This window comes from Lepisosteus oculatus, chromosome 20, assembly GCF_040954835.1.
Source record: "Lepisosteus oculatus isolate fLepOcu1 chromosome 20, fLepOcu1.hap2, whole genome shotgun sequence".
Lineage (NCBI taxonomy): Eukaryota > Metazoa > Chordata > Actinopteri > Semionotiformes > Lepisosteidae > Lepisosteus > Lepisosteus oculatus.
In genome coordinates, this window is record NC_090715.1 from 840784 (window position 1) to 861222 (window position 20439).

Consider the following 20439-nt stretch of genomic DNA (forward strand, 5'->3'; position numbering starts at 1 on the left):
AATAAAAATCCAAGAGGACTCCAGGCTGCACATCTCTTTTTGTGGCATTTTTACATGTGGCTGTTATTCCAGCCTGCAGGATGCTGAGGCTGCAGGGAGCTGGGATTGGTGTTGTGGAGCTGGCGCTGTGGACATGATGGCAGTGACCAGGGCAGGTCAGTGACCGGGGCCTGTGCCTCAGCTCTCAGCACTGTGGACATGATGGCAGTGACCAGGGCAGGGCCTGTGGCCAGGGCCTCTTCCTCAGCTCTCAGCACTGTGGACATGATGGCAGTGACCAGGGCAGGGTCTGTGGCCAGGGCCTCTTCCTCAGCTCTCAGCACTGTGGACGTGATGGCAGTGACCAGGGCAGGTCAGTGACCGGGGCCTGTGCCTCAGCTCTCAGCACTGTGGACATGATGGCAGTGACCAGGGCAGGGTCTGTGGCCAGGGCCTCTTCCTCAGCTCTCAGCACTGTGGACGTGATGGCAGTGACCAGGGCCTGTGCCTAAGCTCTCAGCACTGTTGATGCTTTTTGTTTAAAGGGTTTGGAAAAACTGCCTGGCTCTTCTGGAATTTAACCTTGTGCCCATTGGGCCAAACTGAGGTTGTAGTGGGCTCCCAGTGGGGTCCCAGTGAGGTTGCAATGGCATTGCAGTGAGGTTACAGTTGAGTTGTGGTGAGCTCCCAGTGGGGCTCCAGTGGGACTTGGGGTGTTTCCCTGCAGGGGTGAAGGCTTCTCTTTGTGGTGTTGTCTCAGTGTTCACTGTCGCGGTGGAGTCTGGGGTGGGTCATGAGCACTAGGGTGTTTTGCGTTCCTGTGTGGGTCAAGGCAAGACAAGTCTTCCTGCTCAGTAACCCCGCACACTTGACGCATGGCTCCAGCTATATTTGTCAGCCTGCGTCTCTATATTTAGGCGTCAGTCGGTACAGGAGCCTGCTGGAGCTGTCACTGCCTGATCAGGAAGGCTTGTTTGCATCAACACAGCTGAGTAAACATTGCAGGCGGCCTCGCCTCACCGAGCAGGCTGGTCCCTCATCTCTGCGACAAAGGATGTGGATTTTTTCTTTCAGGAGTAGGGATCTTCCCAGGTTGGTAATATCAGTAGTTTCCTTTTGTACAAAAAATGGTAGAGTACCTGTGGTTGCACTCTGTTTGTCTCTGTAGAAATAATAAAACAGTTTATTGAAAGAGGGTTTCCTGGATGCTTACTGTTAATCAGCAGCCATATCACTCACAAATCACAACTGGCAGCCCACTGAAGGTAAGCAGATGTGAGCCTGGTCAGTATCTAGATGGGAGACCTCCTGGGAAAAACTAAGGTTGCTGCTGGAAGAGGTGTTAGTGGGGCCAGCAGGGGGCGCTCACCCTGCGGTCCATGTGGGTCCTAATGCCCCAGTATAGTGACGGGGACACTACACTGTAAACAGGCGCCGTCTTTCGGATGAGACGTAAAACGGAGGTCCTGACTCTCTGTGGTCATTAAAAATCCCATTGCGTTTCTCAAAAAGAGTACCCCGATGTTCTGGCAAAATTTCCTATTGGCCCTTACCAATCATGGCCTCCTAATAATCCCCATCTATGAATTGGCTTCATCACTCTGTTCATCTCCCCACTGAGAGCTGGTGTGTGGGGAGCGTTCTCATCCAGGTGGGGCTGCACACTGGTGGTGGTGGTGGAGGGGAGTCCCCATTACCTGTAAAACGCTTTGAGTGGAGTGTCCAGAAAAGCACTATATAAGTGTAAGCAATTATTAATTATTATTATTATAATGTGAGAGATGTTCACAGATTGCTGAGGCACAGACACCCCATTCAGATGGAGGTAGAATTGCCCGTTTCCCACAGTAGATGACTGCATGATGGCTTTCCATGTGTGGAGCTGGGATAAAACTGCAAAGGGACACTGAATGATCCATCTGCAGTTGTCAGGATGCAACTGTTTGTCTTTTTTGTGTTTTGCAAATTCTGAAAATAATGGATGGTGTTCTGTTTCATTGTGGGCAGGTCAGGGCTGTTGTTGCAATCAGTGGTGAGGAGAGATTGTTAGAAATGGGTCTGGATGTGTGCGAGAGAGCAGTCTGTCTTCTGTGTTTGTCTTTTTGCTTAATTGTTTTTCCTACTATGTTAGTTCACGGAAAAAGCTTCCCTATCCAGGGCAGCTGGCCAGTCTTCCTACTTCCAGTGAAAAATAGGGAGAGAAAGACGAGCAGTCCTCCTTAGTCCCTCTGCTTCATCCCTTAGACTTGGATTCCGGCTGGGATTCAAGCAGCCGATCCGTGACCCAAGGCGCTGGTTTTGTGCAAGCTCTTTGCTTAGATCCGCATCTCGTCTTTCCAGGTGTTCTGTAAGATGTTTGAGTGCCTGCAGGGCCCGGCGGCAGAGGTAGGTTGCGCATGGCTTGTTGTGAAGAATGGGGTTTGGCATGGAGCTGCTGCCTGGAAAATGAGTTTCTCTGAAATGGAGCCCGGAGGCAGAGACCTCTCGTCAGAGCGTGCTGTGGAAACCCGCAGGGCCCCGTGGAGGCCATGGATTGGGGTCGGGCCGCGAGTCTCCTGCATGCTAGCGTGTTCCCCTCACTCTCGGAAGAGCTCTCTCTTCTCCTGACTTCCCCGCACATGGAACGATAGAAGCTAAAGACAAGGAGAATACAGTAGCTCAGATGCATTCATATCATTACTATTGTTATTATTATCATTATGTACTCTGCCAGCACTGGCACCAAACCATGTGTGCCTCTTAGGCTGGGGATAGTTTTCCTTAATCTAATGCCGAGTAAGAAATCGCCAAGGGGTTTTCTGGCATGTGTGCTCACCAGTAATGTTTCAGTCAGCTGTGACTCGAGCCTGTGTCCCTGCGTGGCGGTGGAAGAGACACCCAGACTGTGCCAGTCTCTCCTAGGTCTCTTCACGCCAGCAGGGAACACAGCTGCTTTCATACAGTTTTTTTTCTTTCGTTCGAAGGCACAAAACTGATTGTCTTTTTGGCTTCTTTGTTCCTGTTTGTGCTCTTTTTATCGGTGTCTACAAAAGCTGTTAGGGTTTTGAGACATTTTGATTTTTCTTCTTATGAACGTATTCAAAGCTGCACAGTTTTAACATGGTTTCAGTGAGACTTATATGTTCAGTTTACTTTGTCTTGCTTAGGTTTGCCACAGATTGTATCATGGTCTATCTTATCTCAAAGCCTGGTTTGAGATTTCACTGGACTTTACTGCATTTCAATGTTTCTGCCAGACAAACTGCATTGCACTTTAACAAGAGGTGTCTGCAGAGCGCCCTGGCTAACTCCTTGATCTGCTGCCTGCTAACTAGCCTGCAGCTTTGATTCAATCAGCAGACTGGACTAATGAGCGAGCTGTACTCATCCCAGTTCTTACTCATTTTTCACACGTCTGTACCTGCCTGCCCCCAATAGCTGACTCAGACACCTTTCCTTCTGGTGCTGATGGCACTTTAAAATTGAACCTTAACTGACAACAACAACACTGACAACACCAACAACGACAACACCACCAACAACAACAATAAAAAACGACAACACCACTGACTACAACACACTGGCAGCACCAACTACAACAACACCACCAACACCAACGACAACAATAATAACAACAACATCACTGACTACAACACACTGGCAACACCAATGACAACAACACCACCAACACGGACGACAACAACAATAATAACGACAATACCACAGACTACAAGAACACCAACAACACGGACGACAACAACAATAATAACGACAATACCACAGACTACAAGAACACCAACAACGACGACAACAACACCAATGACGACACGAACAACAGCAAATGCCTAAACAGACAGCAAAGGCAGGAGCCCCTGACCCCAAGGAGCTGGATCTGCCTGCGGTGAAATGCACACACACTGCAGGCGCTTCTGCTGCTCTGAGTCTGTCCTGTGTTTACAGCCTTCACTTTCCAATCAGAAACAAGCAGCTGTAGCCCTAGTTTGGTTCAGTTCTCTTTTTTGGAGCTTATTAATTTAAGACTTTTTATAATAAGCCAGAAAAGTTCAGTTGGTTTCATTCAAGGCATTTCCCCTGATTTTATAGCTATTTTAATCCACAGAGTAGCCTCTGTCCAGAATCCCACAATAGAGCTGGAGCCAGAAATGTTAGGAGATCCAACCTTGAATAGTCTTCTAAATTGGATCATTGGTAATGACATTCACAAGGCTGGTGCAGGGCTCTTTCACTGTGAAATACAATCATTACAGTACGGTATTGCAATACAAGAATAAACGTTCATTTGATGTGTCTTTAGTAATCAAAATTTAGTGTGTAATTAGACTCTGAATATTGTTTATTGTATCTCTTTCTACCTGTCAGTTGTTGAAGAGCTTCTCATTAAGCAAGTCCAAGCAAGACTCCAGATCCAGACTGAGGGAAGTACAAGCTCCCTCACTAGCAGTGTGTTTGCTGATATTAATATTCTCCCCCAGAGTTCGTAGCCCGTGTGTCAGTCAGGTGCCAGGTCTGCCTTGCTGTGCAGCAGCAGTGCTTGCTGGCTGAAGCCTGTGTTTGCAGGACCCAAGGAGCTGCCAGTCTCAAAGCCCTTCACACCAGATGGTTTTTATGCACATTTACAAAATTAAGCCATATCACTGAAGTTACAATAATAAACAACACAAATTCTCAAAGTCTATTTTGTTTTTATTTTCTTGCACTAAGGTAACTTCACTTTAGAGAGAGCTGTTAGTGCTGCTCTTCACTGGCATCTTAGTAGGATAAGGAATTATTGAAATGGGTCACATTCTGATGCTGGCACCAGGCCTCTTTATTTCTTAGTTAATCCTTGTTGTTTACTGGCCTCCTGTAGTTTCCTCTGCACCTCTCTCAGGTGACTGTAAGGTCTGACTCTGCCACTGGCCTTGGGGCTGACTCCTATATAAATATGCCATGTGAGGCTTAGCACTGCTGCCTCACAGCTTTAGGTTACTGGGCTTGCCTCTGGACTGAAGTGACTGTCTGTGTGGAGTCCGCATGTTCTCCCCTGTGCTCGTTTCTCAGGGCCACTGCAACCGCCTCACACAGACATGTTACCATGCAGGTGAGAGCTGACTGTTGCCTAGTTGAAACCTTCATGGTAAGTGACAATTCAGAGCACAGTTGGGACTCTGGAGTAAGAGAATCAGAGGAGCCTGATGGGTTGAATGTCCTCCTCTCAATCTAATGAACACCTTGAATAGTAAACACCTCAAACTATTACTGATCCCTTCTCTTTGTTTTAGAACCCAGAGTCCCTGGAAGTGTCTGCAACAAACCCCATCTCTTTGATTTGCAGGACACGGGAGGGGGTATGAAGTGGCTCCTGGTGTCTGCTTGCATTAATGTGGAGGAGTGGCTGTGATGATTTGGGGATGATAAGGAAATTCCAGAAGAGGGGAGCACATTCCTGAGGTCAGCAGCTGCAGTCTCCTGCCTGATCTAGGTTGTGCGAAGGCAGCCGGGCTGTAAAGCTGCCTAGGTGAAGCTTTAATATAAGGAGCAAAAGCAAATTGTTAATCGTTTTGGAATTGGTAATGGAGTATTGACAGATTGCTGGGAAATTGCCTCGTCAGTCGTAATTGCGCTTTGTAAGCACAGAGATCGGTGGCACAGTGGTTCTCGAGAGCCCAGCTCACTGTTTGTGTTCCTGCATTGATGACAGACCAGGTGACAGCAAGGACATGTGACTCAGCTACAGAACAGCCCTTCTCAGGTCTCCAGAGTGATCAGAATGGGCAAGGGCACGGAAGTGGAGCCGCTCTGCTTTCGACAGAGTGTGGCGTAGTGTTTGGGGTGCCCCTGTGTGGTACTTTGAGGTACACCAGGGCAGTGCCACTGAGCCTCTGCCCTGACATCACAGGGTCTAGCACAACCGTCCCATTGATCACTGAACTGGGAGACAGCAGCAGTGATGTTTGAGTGGAGAATAAAAATTCAATCTAAACCTGACTGTGTATTCCCCTTCAGAGCTGTTACTGAACGCAGCTGTGGTTGTTACATCCTCCCCGACCTCCTGACTGCTTTAATTCCAGAACTGAGAGGGGCGTCTGTACCCCGTTAGGCTGGTAAAGAGTGTTAAGACAACAGTGGGGTCAGCCTTTGCTTGGCCTGTGAGAGTAGGTGACCTGAAAGCCTTCACAGTACATTCCATCCTCTGATAAACTGGTGTAGTGTTTCACAGCCCTGAGCGGAGGCCTCGGCCACTGAAATTGAAGAGTTGTGTTTGGGCTAATTAAAGTTCCCTCTGGGGCTGTTGTCACACTTAAGTTTGCCCTCTCAGCCCCTCGTCTCCCCCGCTGCACAGGGCTGCTGTCTGTGTGGAGCAGAAGGTGCAAGAGGCCCTGTGCTATGATGTTGTGCCTGGGGGGCATACCACATGTTTACAGAACAGAAAAGCTTTGCAATTTGAAAAGATCAGCCAATTTTCACAGCAATTTGAGCTTGCGTTGTTTGGCCTGAAGTCATTGACTTCCTTCGCCTCGAGCAGTCCATTCTTTTTCCCAGGTTATTAACAGTAGTTCTGACCGAGTGCTTTAATGGAGCAGGAAGAATGAGAAATGGAGAGCTGACCTTGAAGGGCATGGTACTGGGAGGTCAGAATCACAAAGCAGTAAAGGCAGCAGGCTTGAGAAAGGCCCTCCAGAGCAATCAGATGACCAGAGTCTTGCTGGCACAGACCTAACAGCAGGAGGCGCTATGATCCCTCACCCCTGCTGCAGCAGCTGTGCGAGACAAAGCAGCTCTGTGTCAATGTGCATCTGTGTGGCATCGTGGCTCTGATGCCAACAGTGTGGCCCAGTGCGCTCAGCATTTCTCTTGATGACTATGAACTGTAATGTGCCAGACGAATACCCTCCAACTTTAGTATTTACCATGTCTGATCTGAGTTTACCATGTTGTTTTGCTTTTTTTATTCTTATTTTTTTAAGTTTGTGTGGCCAAGGCTGTTAGCTCCTGAATGCCCGTGCCAGCTGTGGCTCATTAAGGTGCCTTCATTAGCGCTGTGCAGTCATGTGACAGCTGTGCGACCCGGGCAGTCCTCCAGAGGGCGGTGTTGTCCTCTGAACTGAAGCTGGCAGGTCATGATGAGGCACAGCTGAGCACAAACCAGGGCTGATGCTGGGGCAGTACGAGGATAGATAAGACTTTATTGATCCCGAAGGAAAATTGATGAATTGATGGATTCTCACATCTTTTATTATTTTTATTGTGAGCTTCTTCACAGGGCTTGTGTGATACCTTTTCTGCGGCTTTCTTTCAGACTTTTTGGTTAATCATATTGCATTTCTTCAAATTCAGCAAGTGAGTCCTATTTGAAACCCCATGTGTGCTGGTTGCCCCCAATTCCCTCCAGCTCTCTAGTGAGCCATCTGCAGACTTGGTCCTTCTCCGTGCCTGTACACTGTCTGGAATACATGGTTTTGGGAGGGAAGCTGTGTTTCAGCCTCAGCCTCACTTTGTCAGTTCTAGTCATCACAGTCCCCAGCACTCTGTCAGATGTGGATGTGGGATTTTCTGGTACTATAAATAGTAATTAAATGGCGCTTATAAACGTCTTAAACATGCAGGTGGACAGATAAAGTTGATGTCCCTGATGCCTGATGATAGCTCTGATGGGCACAAGGGCATGCAGGCTGTTTTGTGCTTGTCAAGTGCTGTTCTTTGCATCTGAAACTTCTGCATTTTTAGCAGCAACTTTAGGCTTATCCTTCTTTGTAATCTTAAGTCAAGATCAATGCAAGATCAAGTTCTAATTAGAAGCAAGTCAAAATCAAGACACTTCTGTAGCATAAAGTTATTATGAGATCCAAAAACTCTTACAAACCACAAACCCTGGAACAGACCTTAATAACAAGCTGTGCTCTACAGTGTATATCACACCAGCCGAGCTCCTTAAGTCTCAGTGAAACACATCAAACATGCAGAATACAGTGTGAAAATTGCTGCGCTAAAAGTTGTCTTTGCTTGTTGATCACATGGAGAGCTGGTCCCTTGTTCCTCTCTCTGATGTGTCCAGCTGAAGCTAGACCTGGAGCTGGGGACAGCCATGTTGCTTGGCCTGGCCCAGGAGGAAATCCCTTTCCAGGAAGCTATGATTAAGAGGAGGGCTGTGATGTGAAAGTGGCACATTCCTACATTCCAGAGGTGGGGGGAGGGGGCTGGGGGGGCTGGTGAGGGCAGCAGCTCAGCAGCCCGGACCGCTCCGGAGAGCCAGCTGGGACTGGCGGGAGACCTGAGGCCACACCTGAGGGAATCCTCTGCATGTTCCACAGGCACAGACAGAGCGACTCTCCAAGAACTCCAATTCAGGCTCCTCTACAGCATGTTCTGCATCTTGTTGAATTAAAAAAATTAAAAAATCAAAGATTAAGAGATACATCTTTCCTGGGCTGAACTACTGTAAATCTGTGATTTCCCCAGGCTGCAACCATGTTTACAAGTGGTGTGTGTTTCAGCGGTTGTTCTCATCGTGTTGTACCTTGAGTTTAATGTTCTTTGCTACACTTGTCTCCTTCGCAGTGTTGCACCACAGGACGTTTCCGTGGGCAAAGCAGCATGAACCAGGCTTGACACATCTGGAGGTCTTATTTGCACACTTTTACTTCTTATCCAGTTTTAAGCAGAACTGCAGCCTTTTCTTTTCCAGTAGGAGTGTGATGGCTTTGACACGTGCGTGAGTGTTTCATCTCCTGTGTCCTGCTGGGGGTTGATGTGGCCATTGTGTTTCTAATAATGCAGCAAAAATGCAATCACTGTGCCACCACTTTGGAGACCAGGATAATTCTTTTAAATTCCTGGTACATTACAACTTAGCTTTTTCCTACAACAAAACGGAGCACAGAATTACTGGCCGCAGTAAACACGTTTATTGTAGAAGAGATTGACTTGTGAGGGTGGGCTTAATTAAAAAGGCCACTTTGTGGTTTGAATTGCTTTTTAATCATCTCGGGACGTTAATGTGCCTGAGATAAAAAAGTAAAAAGGCAAGAAAAGAGATTTATTTATGGAAATTACCTTTGAAGCTAATTGCAACATGCAAAATGGTAGTTTCCCAGAGGGATGAGGTTGTGAAAAAGTCTGATTGTTGTTCGTATTATTTTCCATTTTAAGAAGATAGCAGGGCTCAGGAATCACAGTTTCAGAGAGGACTCTGCAAATGGCCTGTCACTGGGAAGAGTCAGGCTGTCGCTAGTGAGCCTCCTTCGTAGGGGCTGTTGAAAAGCCCAGTCTGACAAACTGCGCTGTGACTGACAGTCTCAGGACTCCTCACTTTGACGGGGAGAGATTCTGTGTTTTCGCCTCCAATTCATCAGAGAGCCACACATCTCTTGGAGAGAATTTTCAAGTTGATATGTGCTTTTTTAATCAGTTCTCAACTACTGCCATGCTTGTTCTCTGCAATTTAATACATTTAGTGCAGCTGCTTCCCTGCAGTTTGTCTGTGCTGCACTGGACTGTGATAATGTCAGCACAGTGATAATCTGATAATGATAGGCACAGGAAGAAAGCATGAAGCCGTAGGCAAGGACAGGGAATTAAACTGGGCTGGAAAGGAAAGAAGAGCGGTTGTAAAGATGCAGGATTCTCTGTGTGCTCCTCAGTGAGTAAACAGACGTCAGGCTGCGGGGCAACTGCACTTGTGCCTGTCTGCGCCCTGAGTCAGCGCGGTATTTAGAAAATAAAACTCCTGGAGGTTCAAGCGAACCAAGAGGATGTCATTAAAGGATTTAACGCTTTGAGACAGCGTGAATATTGTCCCCTGCAGCACTTTACAGCACAATCACGAAGAAGCAGAAGCCCTCAGAGCAGAAGTATGTCAGCACTTCCCACCCGGTGAGATGGGGATGCTTTCAGCTGTGGCTCTGCAGACCTGTGCTTCGCGGCTTGAGGGCATGAGCGCCTCCTGCTCTTGACAGAAGGGAGAGCAGACTGCCCCGATACCAGCGAGCTTGAAGCCTTCTGGGTTGCTGGTCCCGAGGGCGCGAGGTGGCGAGGTGTGAGTGGATCGGAAGACCTGGTGAAGCTGACACTGCCTTTCTCCTTCCCCTCAGTAAAGTACAAGCCTGTGGTTTTCGGCAGGGCTTCTGAGTGCCCCAGGAAGAGCACGGCCCTTCGCGCAGAGCCCTCTGGGCCAGTTTTGAGAAGTGTGAAGGAGTTGGTGTGCCTGGCTGTCTGTCAGCCACAGCAGGCGGTGGGCTTTAGGATTGCGTTTTGTGGCAGTAAAACCACAGCAGTTCAGCAGCATGTCTCCTTCTCTGACTGTTTACCTGCGGAGTCACAGTGGGGCGCTGTCATCCTTGCACTCTGCGTGGAGCAGAGGCACAGCTAATCGAGAAGCCTGCTGGACTACGGCTCAAACTGAGAAGACAAGCCATCATGACGGTGCCCTGGGGAGTCTCATCAGCTGAGGGTTATTAAATGGATGTTATGACCAAAAAGCTCCATGTGGTAGATGTGTGCACCACTGCATTTCTCTGCAGTTTCCCAACAATTGCTTTGCCAAGGGCCTTATTGTATCTATTCATGCTTTGCTCTGCTTCTGCTCAGCTGCACATTTTATGTAGTGTCTCCTCTTCTTTAAAGGGATTTTGCCCTGTGGAAGAAGAGCTCCTAATGACAGTGCTAATAGTGCCCTCCTCTCCTCCCTCTCTCCTACTCCCCTGACCAGGGGGCCTCGCCCTCCCTGGACCGGAGCTATGACAGGGGCGTCTGTGTGTGTTGGGAGCAGCCCCAGCTCAACACAGTTCCTCAGCCGCTACGGCACCACGCTGAGTTGATAGAGTTGTGCAGGAGCTGTGCATGATTGAAATACTCTAATGTGTTCTGCCAGGAAAAGAAAAACATCAGAGTGCTCCACATTTTAGGAAATCTTTACCAGTTATTTAAAGCCAACCCCTGTTTTGTATTGCCTGTCTCTGCACTGCCCTGTTTAAACATGCTGCGTAGCTGTGCAGATGCTGTATAACAACCCAGCTTGCCAGTGACTGAGTCTGCTGACTGGTAGCAGCAGAGCTGGAAACAAATGGCTTCTGGTTCAGTGACCCAGGCTCATCTCGCGCTGCCTGGCTGCAGACAGCCATACATCAGGCCCAGTGGATTTTGCTCTGGAGGGCTGCAAACAATTCTCAAAATGGATAAAGAAACGCACATCATGTCCTGTCTCTGCATTAATTAATAAGTATCCTACATTGAAGATATAGAAAATGCACCTCTGATCTGATTTGTGAAGATTTTTTCTCCTTCTAGTTTAAAAAGCTGCTTTTCTGGCTTTTCGCAGAGAGGGCTGCGGCAAGATCCCCAGAGTATGAGGCTGCAAGGAGATTGTGTAAATGCTGTCTCCCTGGAGGGGGTGCCAGTCCATCACAGGGCCGCAGACAAACGGGACAAGGTGGAATACCTGTCCAGCACATCTCTGGGATGTGGGAAGAAGTCCACCAGAACAGGCGCCCCATTCTAGAATTGAACCTGGGACTCTGGAGCACGGAGGTTATAGCCAACACCTACACTCTGCCCTGATTCATTTTCGTTAGAAAAAATCAATTGTGATTGCGTGTGTACTTGCGTGTGTAATAATGCTAATAGTATAGAATTGAGATGAAAGTCAACCTGACTTCATGAGTGAATTAATCAGCAAACACATTGCTGGAACTGAACAACTCACTTTGTAAACTTTGTAACTGTAGAGAGGGACAGGGAGAGGGAGGTAAAATCGTACAGCTAAGAACAAATGAGTGAAAGAGACACTCTTTGTTGACAAAGACGGAAGCAGAGAGAAGCAGCAGAGCTACAGAAAGAAGCAGTGCAGGCTTGCCTGTATATTCCTCTTTGTGCCATGCTGTGGCAGACTCGCATTCCTACCAGCCCTGGGACTGAAAGAGAGAGAGAGAGCCTCATTTACATAAGAAGAGGCTCTGCGCCCAATCAGGAGCCTGAAAAGGAACATTGGGATTGAGTGTGGGCACAGGAGGTGTCTGGTTACCTAGCAATCTTCCCTCCCTTAGCCAGAGAGCGAGAGCTGGGAGTCTCGGCACTCGAAAAGGAACGGGATACTCTCATACTTCTCCTGTGAGGTCACACCACTGGAAAATGCATTAAAAAATCTCCCCAAGCCCTCCTCCAGAGCCAAAAAGGAACTTTAATTCCAGGTGGCCAGGGGACCTAAGAGGGTGTTCAGCCTGAACACCACCACCAAACTCTCGTCTGGAAGCACAGAGAGGGGCAGAAAATGAACTATCTGGTGAGTGTGTCTTTCTAGTTTGCGTGTGAACTGCCTGTGGAGGACGCGAAGTGCTTCTGCAAGGAAGGGAAGAGGAGAGAATGGAGAGGGGGTGGGGTGCTGTTCTGAGCGGTTCTGCTCAGGGGTGGTTTTTGCCCTTGTGTTGTTGCCGAAGCGGCGCGGCTCCCTGTTCTGAGCCAGGGAGTCAGAAGGCTGTTCGTGAGTTGTGTGCCCTTTGAAGAAGGGGGGTAAAGTTATTTTATCTTCACTACCTTGCCTAGAGTCTCTATGAGGAAAATTAAAACCAAATAAATTTGGTATATATATGTATATATATAGACGTATCCATTGCCAGATCTTGGCTGATCTACTTTTGTATTTTTTTTTAAATAAAGAAAATACCGTTTTGTTTTTGGAAAGACACTTCCAGTTGTTAACCCAGTAGAGGAAAAGGCATTTTGTCACAACAATGAGACACGTAGCAGGGCTGGAGGAGTTGAGTTGCTGACACAGGAGAACTAGAAAGATTAATTTAGAAAAAAAGGAAAAACACAGACAGGCGAGATCTTGGCAGCAGAGCCCAGTGCTATTGTTTGAATTCACTGGCACCTCTTCGTTTTCTCACTGTAATTGCAACTTTGTGGTATTGGGCTGGCAAGTTTATCTGAGATTACAACATACCTGTCGTTGTCTCCTTCGCCTGCCCCTGGGGCTCTACTGTGATGGTGGAGATGCTCTGGGCTGGGTGCTGGACTGACAGCTCACTTTGTGACTGTGGTACAGACGCTGGGCTGAAGCTCACTGTGTGACTGTGGTACAGGTGCTGGGCTGAAGCTCACTGTGTGACTGTGGTACAGGCACTGGGACTGACAGCTTACTGAGTGACTGTTGAACAGATGCTGGGCTGAAGCTCACTGTGTGACTGTGGTACAGACGCTGGGCTGAAGCTCACTGTGTGACTGTGGTACAGGCTCTGGGCTGAAGCTCACTGTGTGACTGGTACAGGCTCTGGGCTGAAGCTCACTGTGTGACTGTGGTACAGGCTCTGGGCTGAAGCTCACTGTGTGACTGGTACAGGCGCTGGGACTGAAGCTCACTGTGACCTGAGCTGTAGTGCAAGAGAGCACAGGGAATGCAGGTTTATTCAGTGTTGGCAAAAGCACAGCAGGACCTTTGCAGTTGTAGAGCAACACCATGCACAGAGCTCTCAGAGCCCAGCGGCACAGGGAGAATGTGAGACATAGCCCTTCAGTTCTGGCTGGTCAAGTGGTCAGGGTAGTGGACAGGTACTGAACGGTCCTGAGCTCTGTCCTTTTGGATCAGACTTCAGCGTGAGGCCCTGTGGTTAGAAGCTATGGTTGATAACTCTGTCTTTTGTTTTTTTAGATTGTACTCTAAACATTTACAGTATATTATTTTAATGCCTTATTTTTCTTGAAGGCAAGCTTTGCTGAAAGTTCGGACCTCACATGGCTTCACATTTTGCTGGGGCGAGGGAAGCAGGTCTGACGTCCGTTACCGTAGCTCACATTTCACGGCCGTGGGCAGCGATGTGATTCGAGACGTCAGCCAAGCAGTAGCTATAGCTTTGAAGTCAAAAGAAAAAGTGAGGCTTCCAGCCGTGTTGCAGCAGTGAACAAGAGCTTTTGCGACCTGGGCTCCGAGCACAAAGGCATCCTCCTTGACAAGCAGGGCTTAATCATTAATGACTAACGCCTGGATCGTTCATCAGGCGCTGGGGTGGAATCCCCCTACTTTCCCCTTCCTGGGAGAAACCAGCGCTCCCCGCAGATCTTGTCAAACTGCTGTGAAGAGGCTCCAGAAACCCAAGGGGGCTGCCCTGTTTGCAGGTGTTGAACCTCTCGGATCGTCCTGTGTGCAGAAAACTAAAAACTGAGCAGCTTTAGTACAAAATAAACTTCTTGAGGAGGTTTATTCTTCAGCGCTGCAGCCACAGGAAACAGAAGCCTGGATACTAACTGCTGTCTGGCTTTCTTTAGGTTTAGGGCTGTTGTGAGGAGGGCTCTTAAGCATGGGATCGAGGGCTATACCCTGGCTTACCTGAGAGAGTGGCCTCTGGGCAGAGACAGGAGCTTTTCAGGCTGTGACCACTTACGCTCTCACAATGTTGTATAATCGGAAGGTTTCTCCAATATCAGGCTGGGAACTTATAAAGGACAATAAAAAGGAAAATCGCAGAAAAGCTCAAAATATTTTTGATTTTCTGCAGCTTTAATAAAATTAGAGCGGCCACTCTAAGGCTCCAGCATAATACATCTTGCTGGACCTAATGCCTGCAGAACAGCACAGGTCATTAGCATAGAAAAAGGTTGTGAATTACATTTTCCTATTAGAAAGGAAAACTAAATAAATGAAAAGCAGCAAGACACAATCACTCCCTGCTGCCCTGGGGTCTGGGCTTGCTGTCTGCATGTGTGCTCCTGCAGGCTCCACGCCGTGATGATGCTGTCTGGAGCTCCAGTACACGCAGGTGTTCCTGCGAGCTGCAGTAGTCGCTGGGGATGAGAAAAAAATCCAATGACCACCAGCCTCCCAGCCTGCGGTCCAGGTTCCTCCAAGGCTGTGATTTCCGTGTCGTGGGAGGCCTTGAGCCTCGGCAGGTTGACCCCTGTGGTAGCCTGACCTCATCGGGGAGAGGTCACTGCGGTCCAGTGTGTCACGCTGGTCTGCTCTCAGGACATTGAATTTGCTCCTAATTCCAGTTCATCATCTTCTGTGCTTTTCCTGCTGCCCCCTTTATAAACATCTTGATCACTACAGAAAGTGATGTTTTAAGTCCAGCTTAGGACCCATGGTAGTCCACCAGAACTTTGCTCCCCTCATCTAACCTTCTACCCTTTCGTCAGCCCTTCAGTTACTGTCTTTGGAATCCGATTGTGAGTGTCCTGTGCATCCTGTTCATCCAGGACAGGTACCAGAGCGAAGTAGGCAGGCGTTCCTGGGACATTGTGGCTCTGTGACCTACAGTAGTGGCACAGCAGACATTTCATTATTAGGCAGAGTGGAATTAGGCAGATCAGCACTCAGATACAAAAGGTATTTTGCTCTTCAGTTTTCTTGGAGTTTATTGATTCTCAACATTCGTGAAGAATCCTGGGGAATTCTCTTCACAAGCATAAGCAGGTAATTGTGAGTTGAGAATTGTTCCCTGTTTTTAGCACATTTCTTGTTACTATTAGCCTCAAACTGTAATTTACAGGTATTAGTGGTAAATGTGCCCAAGACTCTGATCTTTGAATAATTATAGTTTCTTGCGTGTGGGTGTTTCAGTGATCTCCCCACAGAACAGTTGACAGCTAGGCAGTGGTGGTCTGGGTGTGTGCTGATAAGGTGCAGTTTGCTCATATTTCTGTTTTTCTTTAAATACGCTTTGAAAATTCCAGTCCTGTTCCTTGGGAGCTGTTTGCAGTAGCTCTTATCTAACCTGGTACTTGATCTAAAGACTCTTGCTCAAGCACAGTGCACACCGCCCTGCCAGACACAGAACCTGAAGTCCGGGAGGAGGTGTGTCAGGCCTGTGCTGAATAATAATTAATTATAATAATAATAATAGCTTTTACTTATATAGCGCTTTTCTGGACACTCCACTCAAAGCGCTTTACAGGTAATGGGGAATCCCCTCCACCATCACCAATGTGCAGCATCCAGCCTGTCCTCAAGCTCCAGACCAGTGTAGAGCCTGAGACTCCAGGGCCCTCATATCCAGAGTATGTTTGTGTATCTTGTCTATCTGCTTGTAGGTAGGTGTGTGCACTGAATTCCACCCTGTGATCCCCAGGCCTGAGATCTTTGACACTTGTAGAATTAAAATATTTTGTATTTTGACATATAAAAATGGTGGGTAAACAAGTGTATTCTCACACACGCACACAGTGGGGCAGTGGATCCGAGTGCAGAAGGAATGGAATGTGGGCACTGGGCCTACACACACACTGAAACCATACCCAGCCAGCTGACAGCCAGGCTTGCAGACAGGCTGGAAGCAATGAGGGCCGTGCATGGATAGGCAGCTGTCTCTGGGGCAGTGCTGTCTAAGGGTTAGTGGTGTCTGTGAGTTAGTGCTGTCTGTTGGGCAGTGGGGCAGTGCTGTCTGTTGGGCAGTGCTGTCTGTGGGGTAGTGCTGTCTGTTGGGAAATGGGGCAGTGCTATCTGTGGGGTAGTCCTGTCTGTTGGGCAATGCCCCAAAAAAGCAGCTGGTTTCTCAGGACACAGCTGCTGGTGTGCCAGTCAGACACCAGCACCCATCACCGAAGAGAAGCATCTCAAGATTTTCGCAACAGGAACAGCATCTTGAATAATTATTATTTCATGCAAAAAAGGTTATTAAAGAACACATTTTCGTTCACAGTTGGAAAGGTCTTTTGGATGCAGCTCTGATTGAGCCCAATCTGTGCTGAATGATGACCTGAGAGTTGGTGCAAAGAGCTAATTTCTCCCCACTTCTCAGTTTCACTGAACAGGCAAGCTCTGCACTGCTCCTTTGGACAGCAGAGGCTCCTCACGCACAGCCTGTGCCTGCAATCACACCACGTCTGGGAGTGTGCATCGTGTATTGCTGCAGGTTTGGTTCAGTATGTGCTCATTTCCCTCCTCAGAAGTAAAACAAACCAACCATGTCCTCTTCATGTGAAGCTTGTTAAAGGAGATTTTTTCGTGGTTTTTCTGTGTTGTAATCAGTGGTCACAGCTGGTGCTGGGAGTGTTGGTTATCCACCACACAATATCTGTTTTCCAGGTGTTCAATTACTTGGGCTCCTTTTCCAAAACAAGAAAAACACTTAAACCTTGAGTGAGGTGTTAATAGTAACTGGGGCTTGGAATAGCTATATTTACAACTAACAATTTGTTCCAGAAGTATACAGAAACAAGAAAGTTAAAGCTGTGTGTGCAAGTTTCAAGGCAGATTTGACTTTATTTTTCAGGTCTGACACACTCTGCTGTCCCCCTGGTTTGTTTCCGCAAAGTGTGATTTTGAAAGTAGGGGGTTTAGAGCAACAATGTGCTTCGGGGGGGGGGGTGAGATGAAGACCGCCTGTCCCAGTTAAGTTGTCACCCGAGGGGCCAGAGAAAAGGTGCTGCTGCCTGCTGTGTGACCAATAGGAAACCAAGCAGAACGAGAGAGATGGTCAAGTCTTGTTGTTTCTGTAGCTGAAGGGGTTGTGGTGTTTATTGACATTTTAGGGATTCCTGCATTTACGGTAGCCTGCCGGGTTACAGGCAGGGCCTTCTGGCAGAGACAGCTTGTCCTAGTAATGCATATCCTACACTGTCTACACAAAGAGCCAGAACTGTGCAACTGGCTCTTTCTTTTTAAAGAAGTGATTTAATCTCACCGATTATAAATCTCAAGAGGCTGTCACCAAGAGCAGTAACACTGTCTGCTTCGACTCGGTCTTAGTGGGTTGTTTTTAAGCTAAAAAAAAGTGCTCCATAGTTTTTTAAATAGAAGTAGTTCTCAAACCTCTCCTCTCTGCTTTGCGCCTTTTTTGTGATTAGATCTGCTGTGTTTTTGTGCACAGCCCCGGGAGATGTGTATCGAGCTGTGTGGGTGGAACTCTGTGGAATTCATTGCCTTGGGTCATGGTTTTGCTGAGTTCAGAAAGAAACGTGATCAGAGCCTCTGAGCATGTCTGAACAGTGCCATCAACTTAACAGAGGCAGCCTGTGTCCTGTCAGAACACAAGCACTGATTACAGAAGATTTGCATGTTATGTTTTGGCAGTTCTCCTGTGGCTTTATGGTTCTATTGTTCTGCTACTTTGCTTTGTCACAGTTTCCTTATGATATACATCATGCTTCAGCTTATCCCCCTAGGCTGTTACATTTGTGGCACATTGTACTTACCTGCTCCTACCAAGGCATGCTGCGATGACTGTTTATAAGGGTTCAGATGCATAGTAATCCAATAGCAAATGCACCAGATTGCAGGAGTGTGTTCGGATTGCAGGAGGGTGCATATTCTTCTTCTGCTATACAGGCCTGCACTGTGGAAGGGAATCAGGTTCCCCACCACGAACACGCAACACTGTTCTTGACGCTGCACCTCTCTGAGTGTACTGGTGGAGTTCTGCTGTGCCAGACGTTTCGCTCGAGTTGGCTTTGCAAAGTTTTCCACCAAGTTGACTGGCTTGCTTTAAGCAGTCTGGCTAACTGCTTAGCAGCGACTAAATCTGTGCTGTGCCAGGATCTCGGATGAATCGGTTATTTGTGTCGCTGTGAAGAGGACAGATGAAAGTTGTCTCACTGCCACTGGAGCCCTGACTCAGACTAGACTGCTCCTGCTGCCCCAGGGAAGAGCCGCCTGGTCTCCCCGGTCTGACAAGAGCTTTAAAAGGTTATTGACACCGAGATCAGAGAGAAAACACCTTGCTGGAGGGGTTATATTTGTGAGCGCTAACATTTTTATGCGATGTTAAAAACTGTTCACGGCATTTACACTGAACTTCAGAAGCAGTATGTTTGGACTCACAGTATGTCATTTAGTGTGTTTTTTTTTTGTTTTTGTTTCAAAAACGTCTGTCTCTCATTCTGTCTGAGTCAGCACCAGGTCTTGGGAAATCAGCAGCATTTCAGCACTTGTAGCCTGTAGCTACAGGTTTAGTGAATCTTTTCTTATTGTGAACACTCAGAGGGAGGACCAGAGCTGGGTTTTGGGTGAGGGAGTGTAGACAATTGCCTCTGCTCTGCGTGCCAGGTGCCAGGGTTGCTCATGTTTTTATCTCCACTATTAAAGAATCCTTTCATGTTTCTGACTCTTTTTGATGGCAGTGTGGAAATGTTATATAGTCTCTGAATGTGAACCATTCCGCCGCGGATGCTGAGACATGTTTTCTAATAAAGCACACCCCTGACATCACAAACCTATCACAGCAGTTTTTAACACCCAACATTAAGAAGTGATACTTTACTGTGGCCTGAGAGCACTGAACGGTCAAGTTGCACTGGCACTGTGCTGGTCCTAAACTGGTCCTAAACTGGTCCTAAACTGGTCCTAAACTGGTCCTGAGCTGGTCCTGAGCTGGTCCTGAGCTGATTTTGATCTGGCCTGGATCTGACTCTGAGCTGCCCTGATCTGGTCCTGAGGTGGCTCTGTGCTGGCCCGGGTGTGAGGAGGGCAGAGATTAGTTTGGTGCCTGTTGGCACCATTTGGGTTTTAATTTTGTAGTTTTATTTCAGTCTGGTTTATTGTAATGCTGTCTTTTGGCAGTTTTAGCAACAATGAGTTTATCATGGAACTAATGCTCAGTTTAGTTTTGGATTTAGAGAGTTCACTTTAATATCCTTTCCTGTCTCTTCACTACCCAGTGAGATCACAGACCAGATTCAGGGTTAGTGGGGCACTGAGGCTAACAGTGCACTGGTGAGCACTGAGCACAGCCAGACCAGACAAAACCTGTAGCCTGTTCTGTTCCCGAACAGCCGGACTGGACCTGCAGCCTGTTCTGTTCCTGAACAGCCCTTCACAGATTCAAAGACCTCCGCTGTAGTGATTTCTCCCTGTCATCTCCCTTCCACATACTGTAGCTTCAAGATTGTTGTTATTAATAACGTGTTAATGAGGCTAATACCAATTGTAGTAGTAATAATGACAGCAGTGAGCAGGCTCTGCATGTCAGGAGGCCGAGGCTGTTGTGAAAGCGGAGGAATTGAGAAACCTGAGGAATTTGTTGCTCTGGGAGTACAGAGGAATGTGACTGGGCCTGGGCAGGCAGGCAGGCAGGCAGGCGAGCCTGGACAGGCTGGTGTTTACTGGCAATAAGTACACCTTGCAGCCCTGACCCCCAGCGATCCCGAGGTTGGAGGGGAGGGTGAGTCAGTCTCCCTACAGCACACAAGGGGCCACATGCTCACACCTCCTGAACCAATCCTGCCTGCATCAGAGCGATCACATTACATGGAGAGTCAGGAAATGTCTCACCTTTGTTCACTGTGGCTACATATAGTTTTTTCACTATTATAATAGCTTAACAATAGAAAATGGAGATTTTAATGTGAGGGTTCAGTCAAAGGCCAGTTTCTTGCATCAAGGTCTGGTTGAGAACTCTCTGTCCTGAGGGTTTGCTGTTTCTTAACATGGGTCTCGTTTGTACAACAGCCTTCCATGAAATTAGGTATCAAATCGTCTTTTTGAGTTCTGGGTAATATAATCTTCTTCTTCCGAGTAGATGGCTTCTTCTCATGGTTTGTAATTGTAGATTGGAGTCA

The 20439-nt window shown here is 47.7% G+C and overlaps 1 protein-coding gene across 2 annotated transcripts in view; it reads left to right on the forward strand.

Moving 5' to 3' along the window:
- bcar1 (BCAR1 scaffold protein, Cas family member) overlaps positions 1–20439 on the forward strand; it is a 70304-nt gene that overhangs the window by 16076 nt on the left and 33789 nt on the right. The window contains exon 1 of one of the 2 annotated variants that reach the window (XM_015368592.2): positions 11964–12235. The exons of the other annotated variant lie outside the window; for it this stretch is intronic. Coding sequence (XP_015224078.2) covers positions 12224–12235 — 12 coding nt within the window. The 5' untranslated portion in view covers positions 11964–12223. Of the gene's footprint in view, positions 1–11963; positions 12236–20439 lie in introns of those variants that run through there. 2 annotated transcript variants of the gene reach the window in all.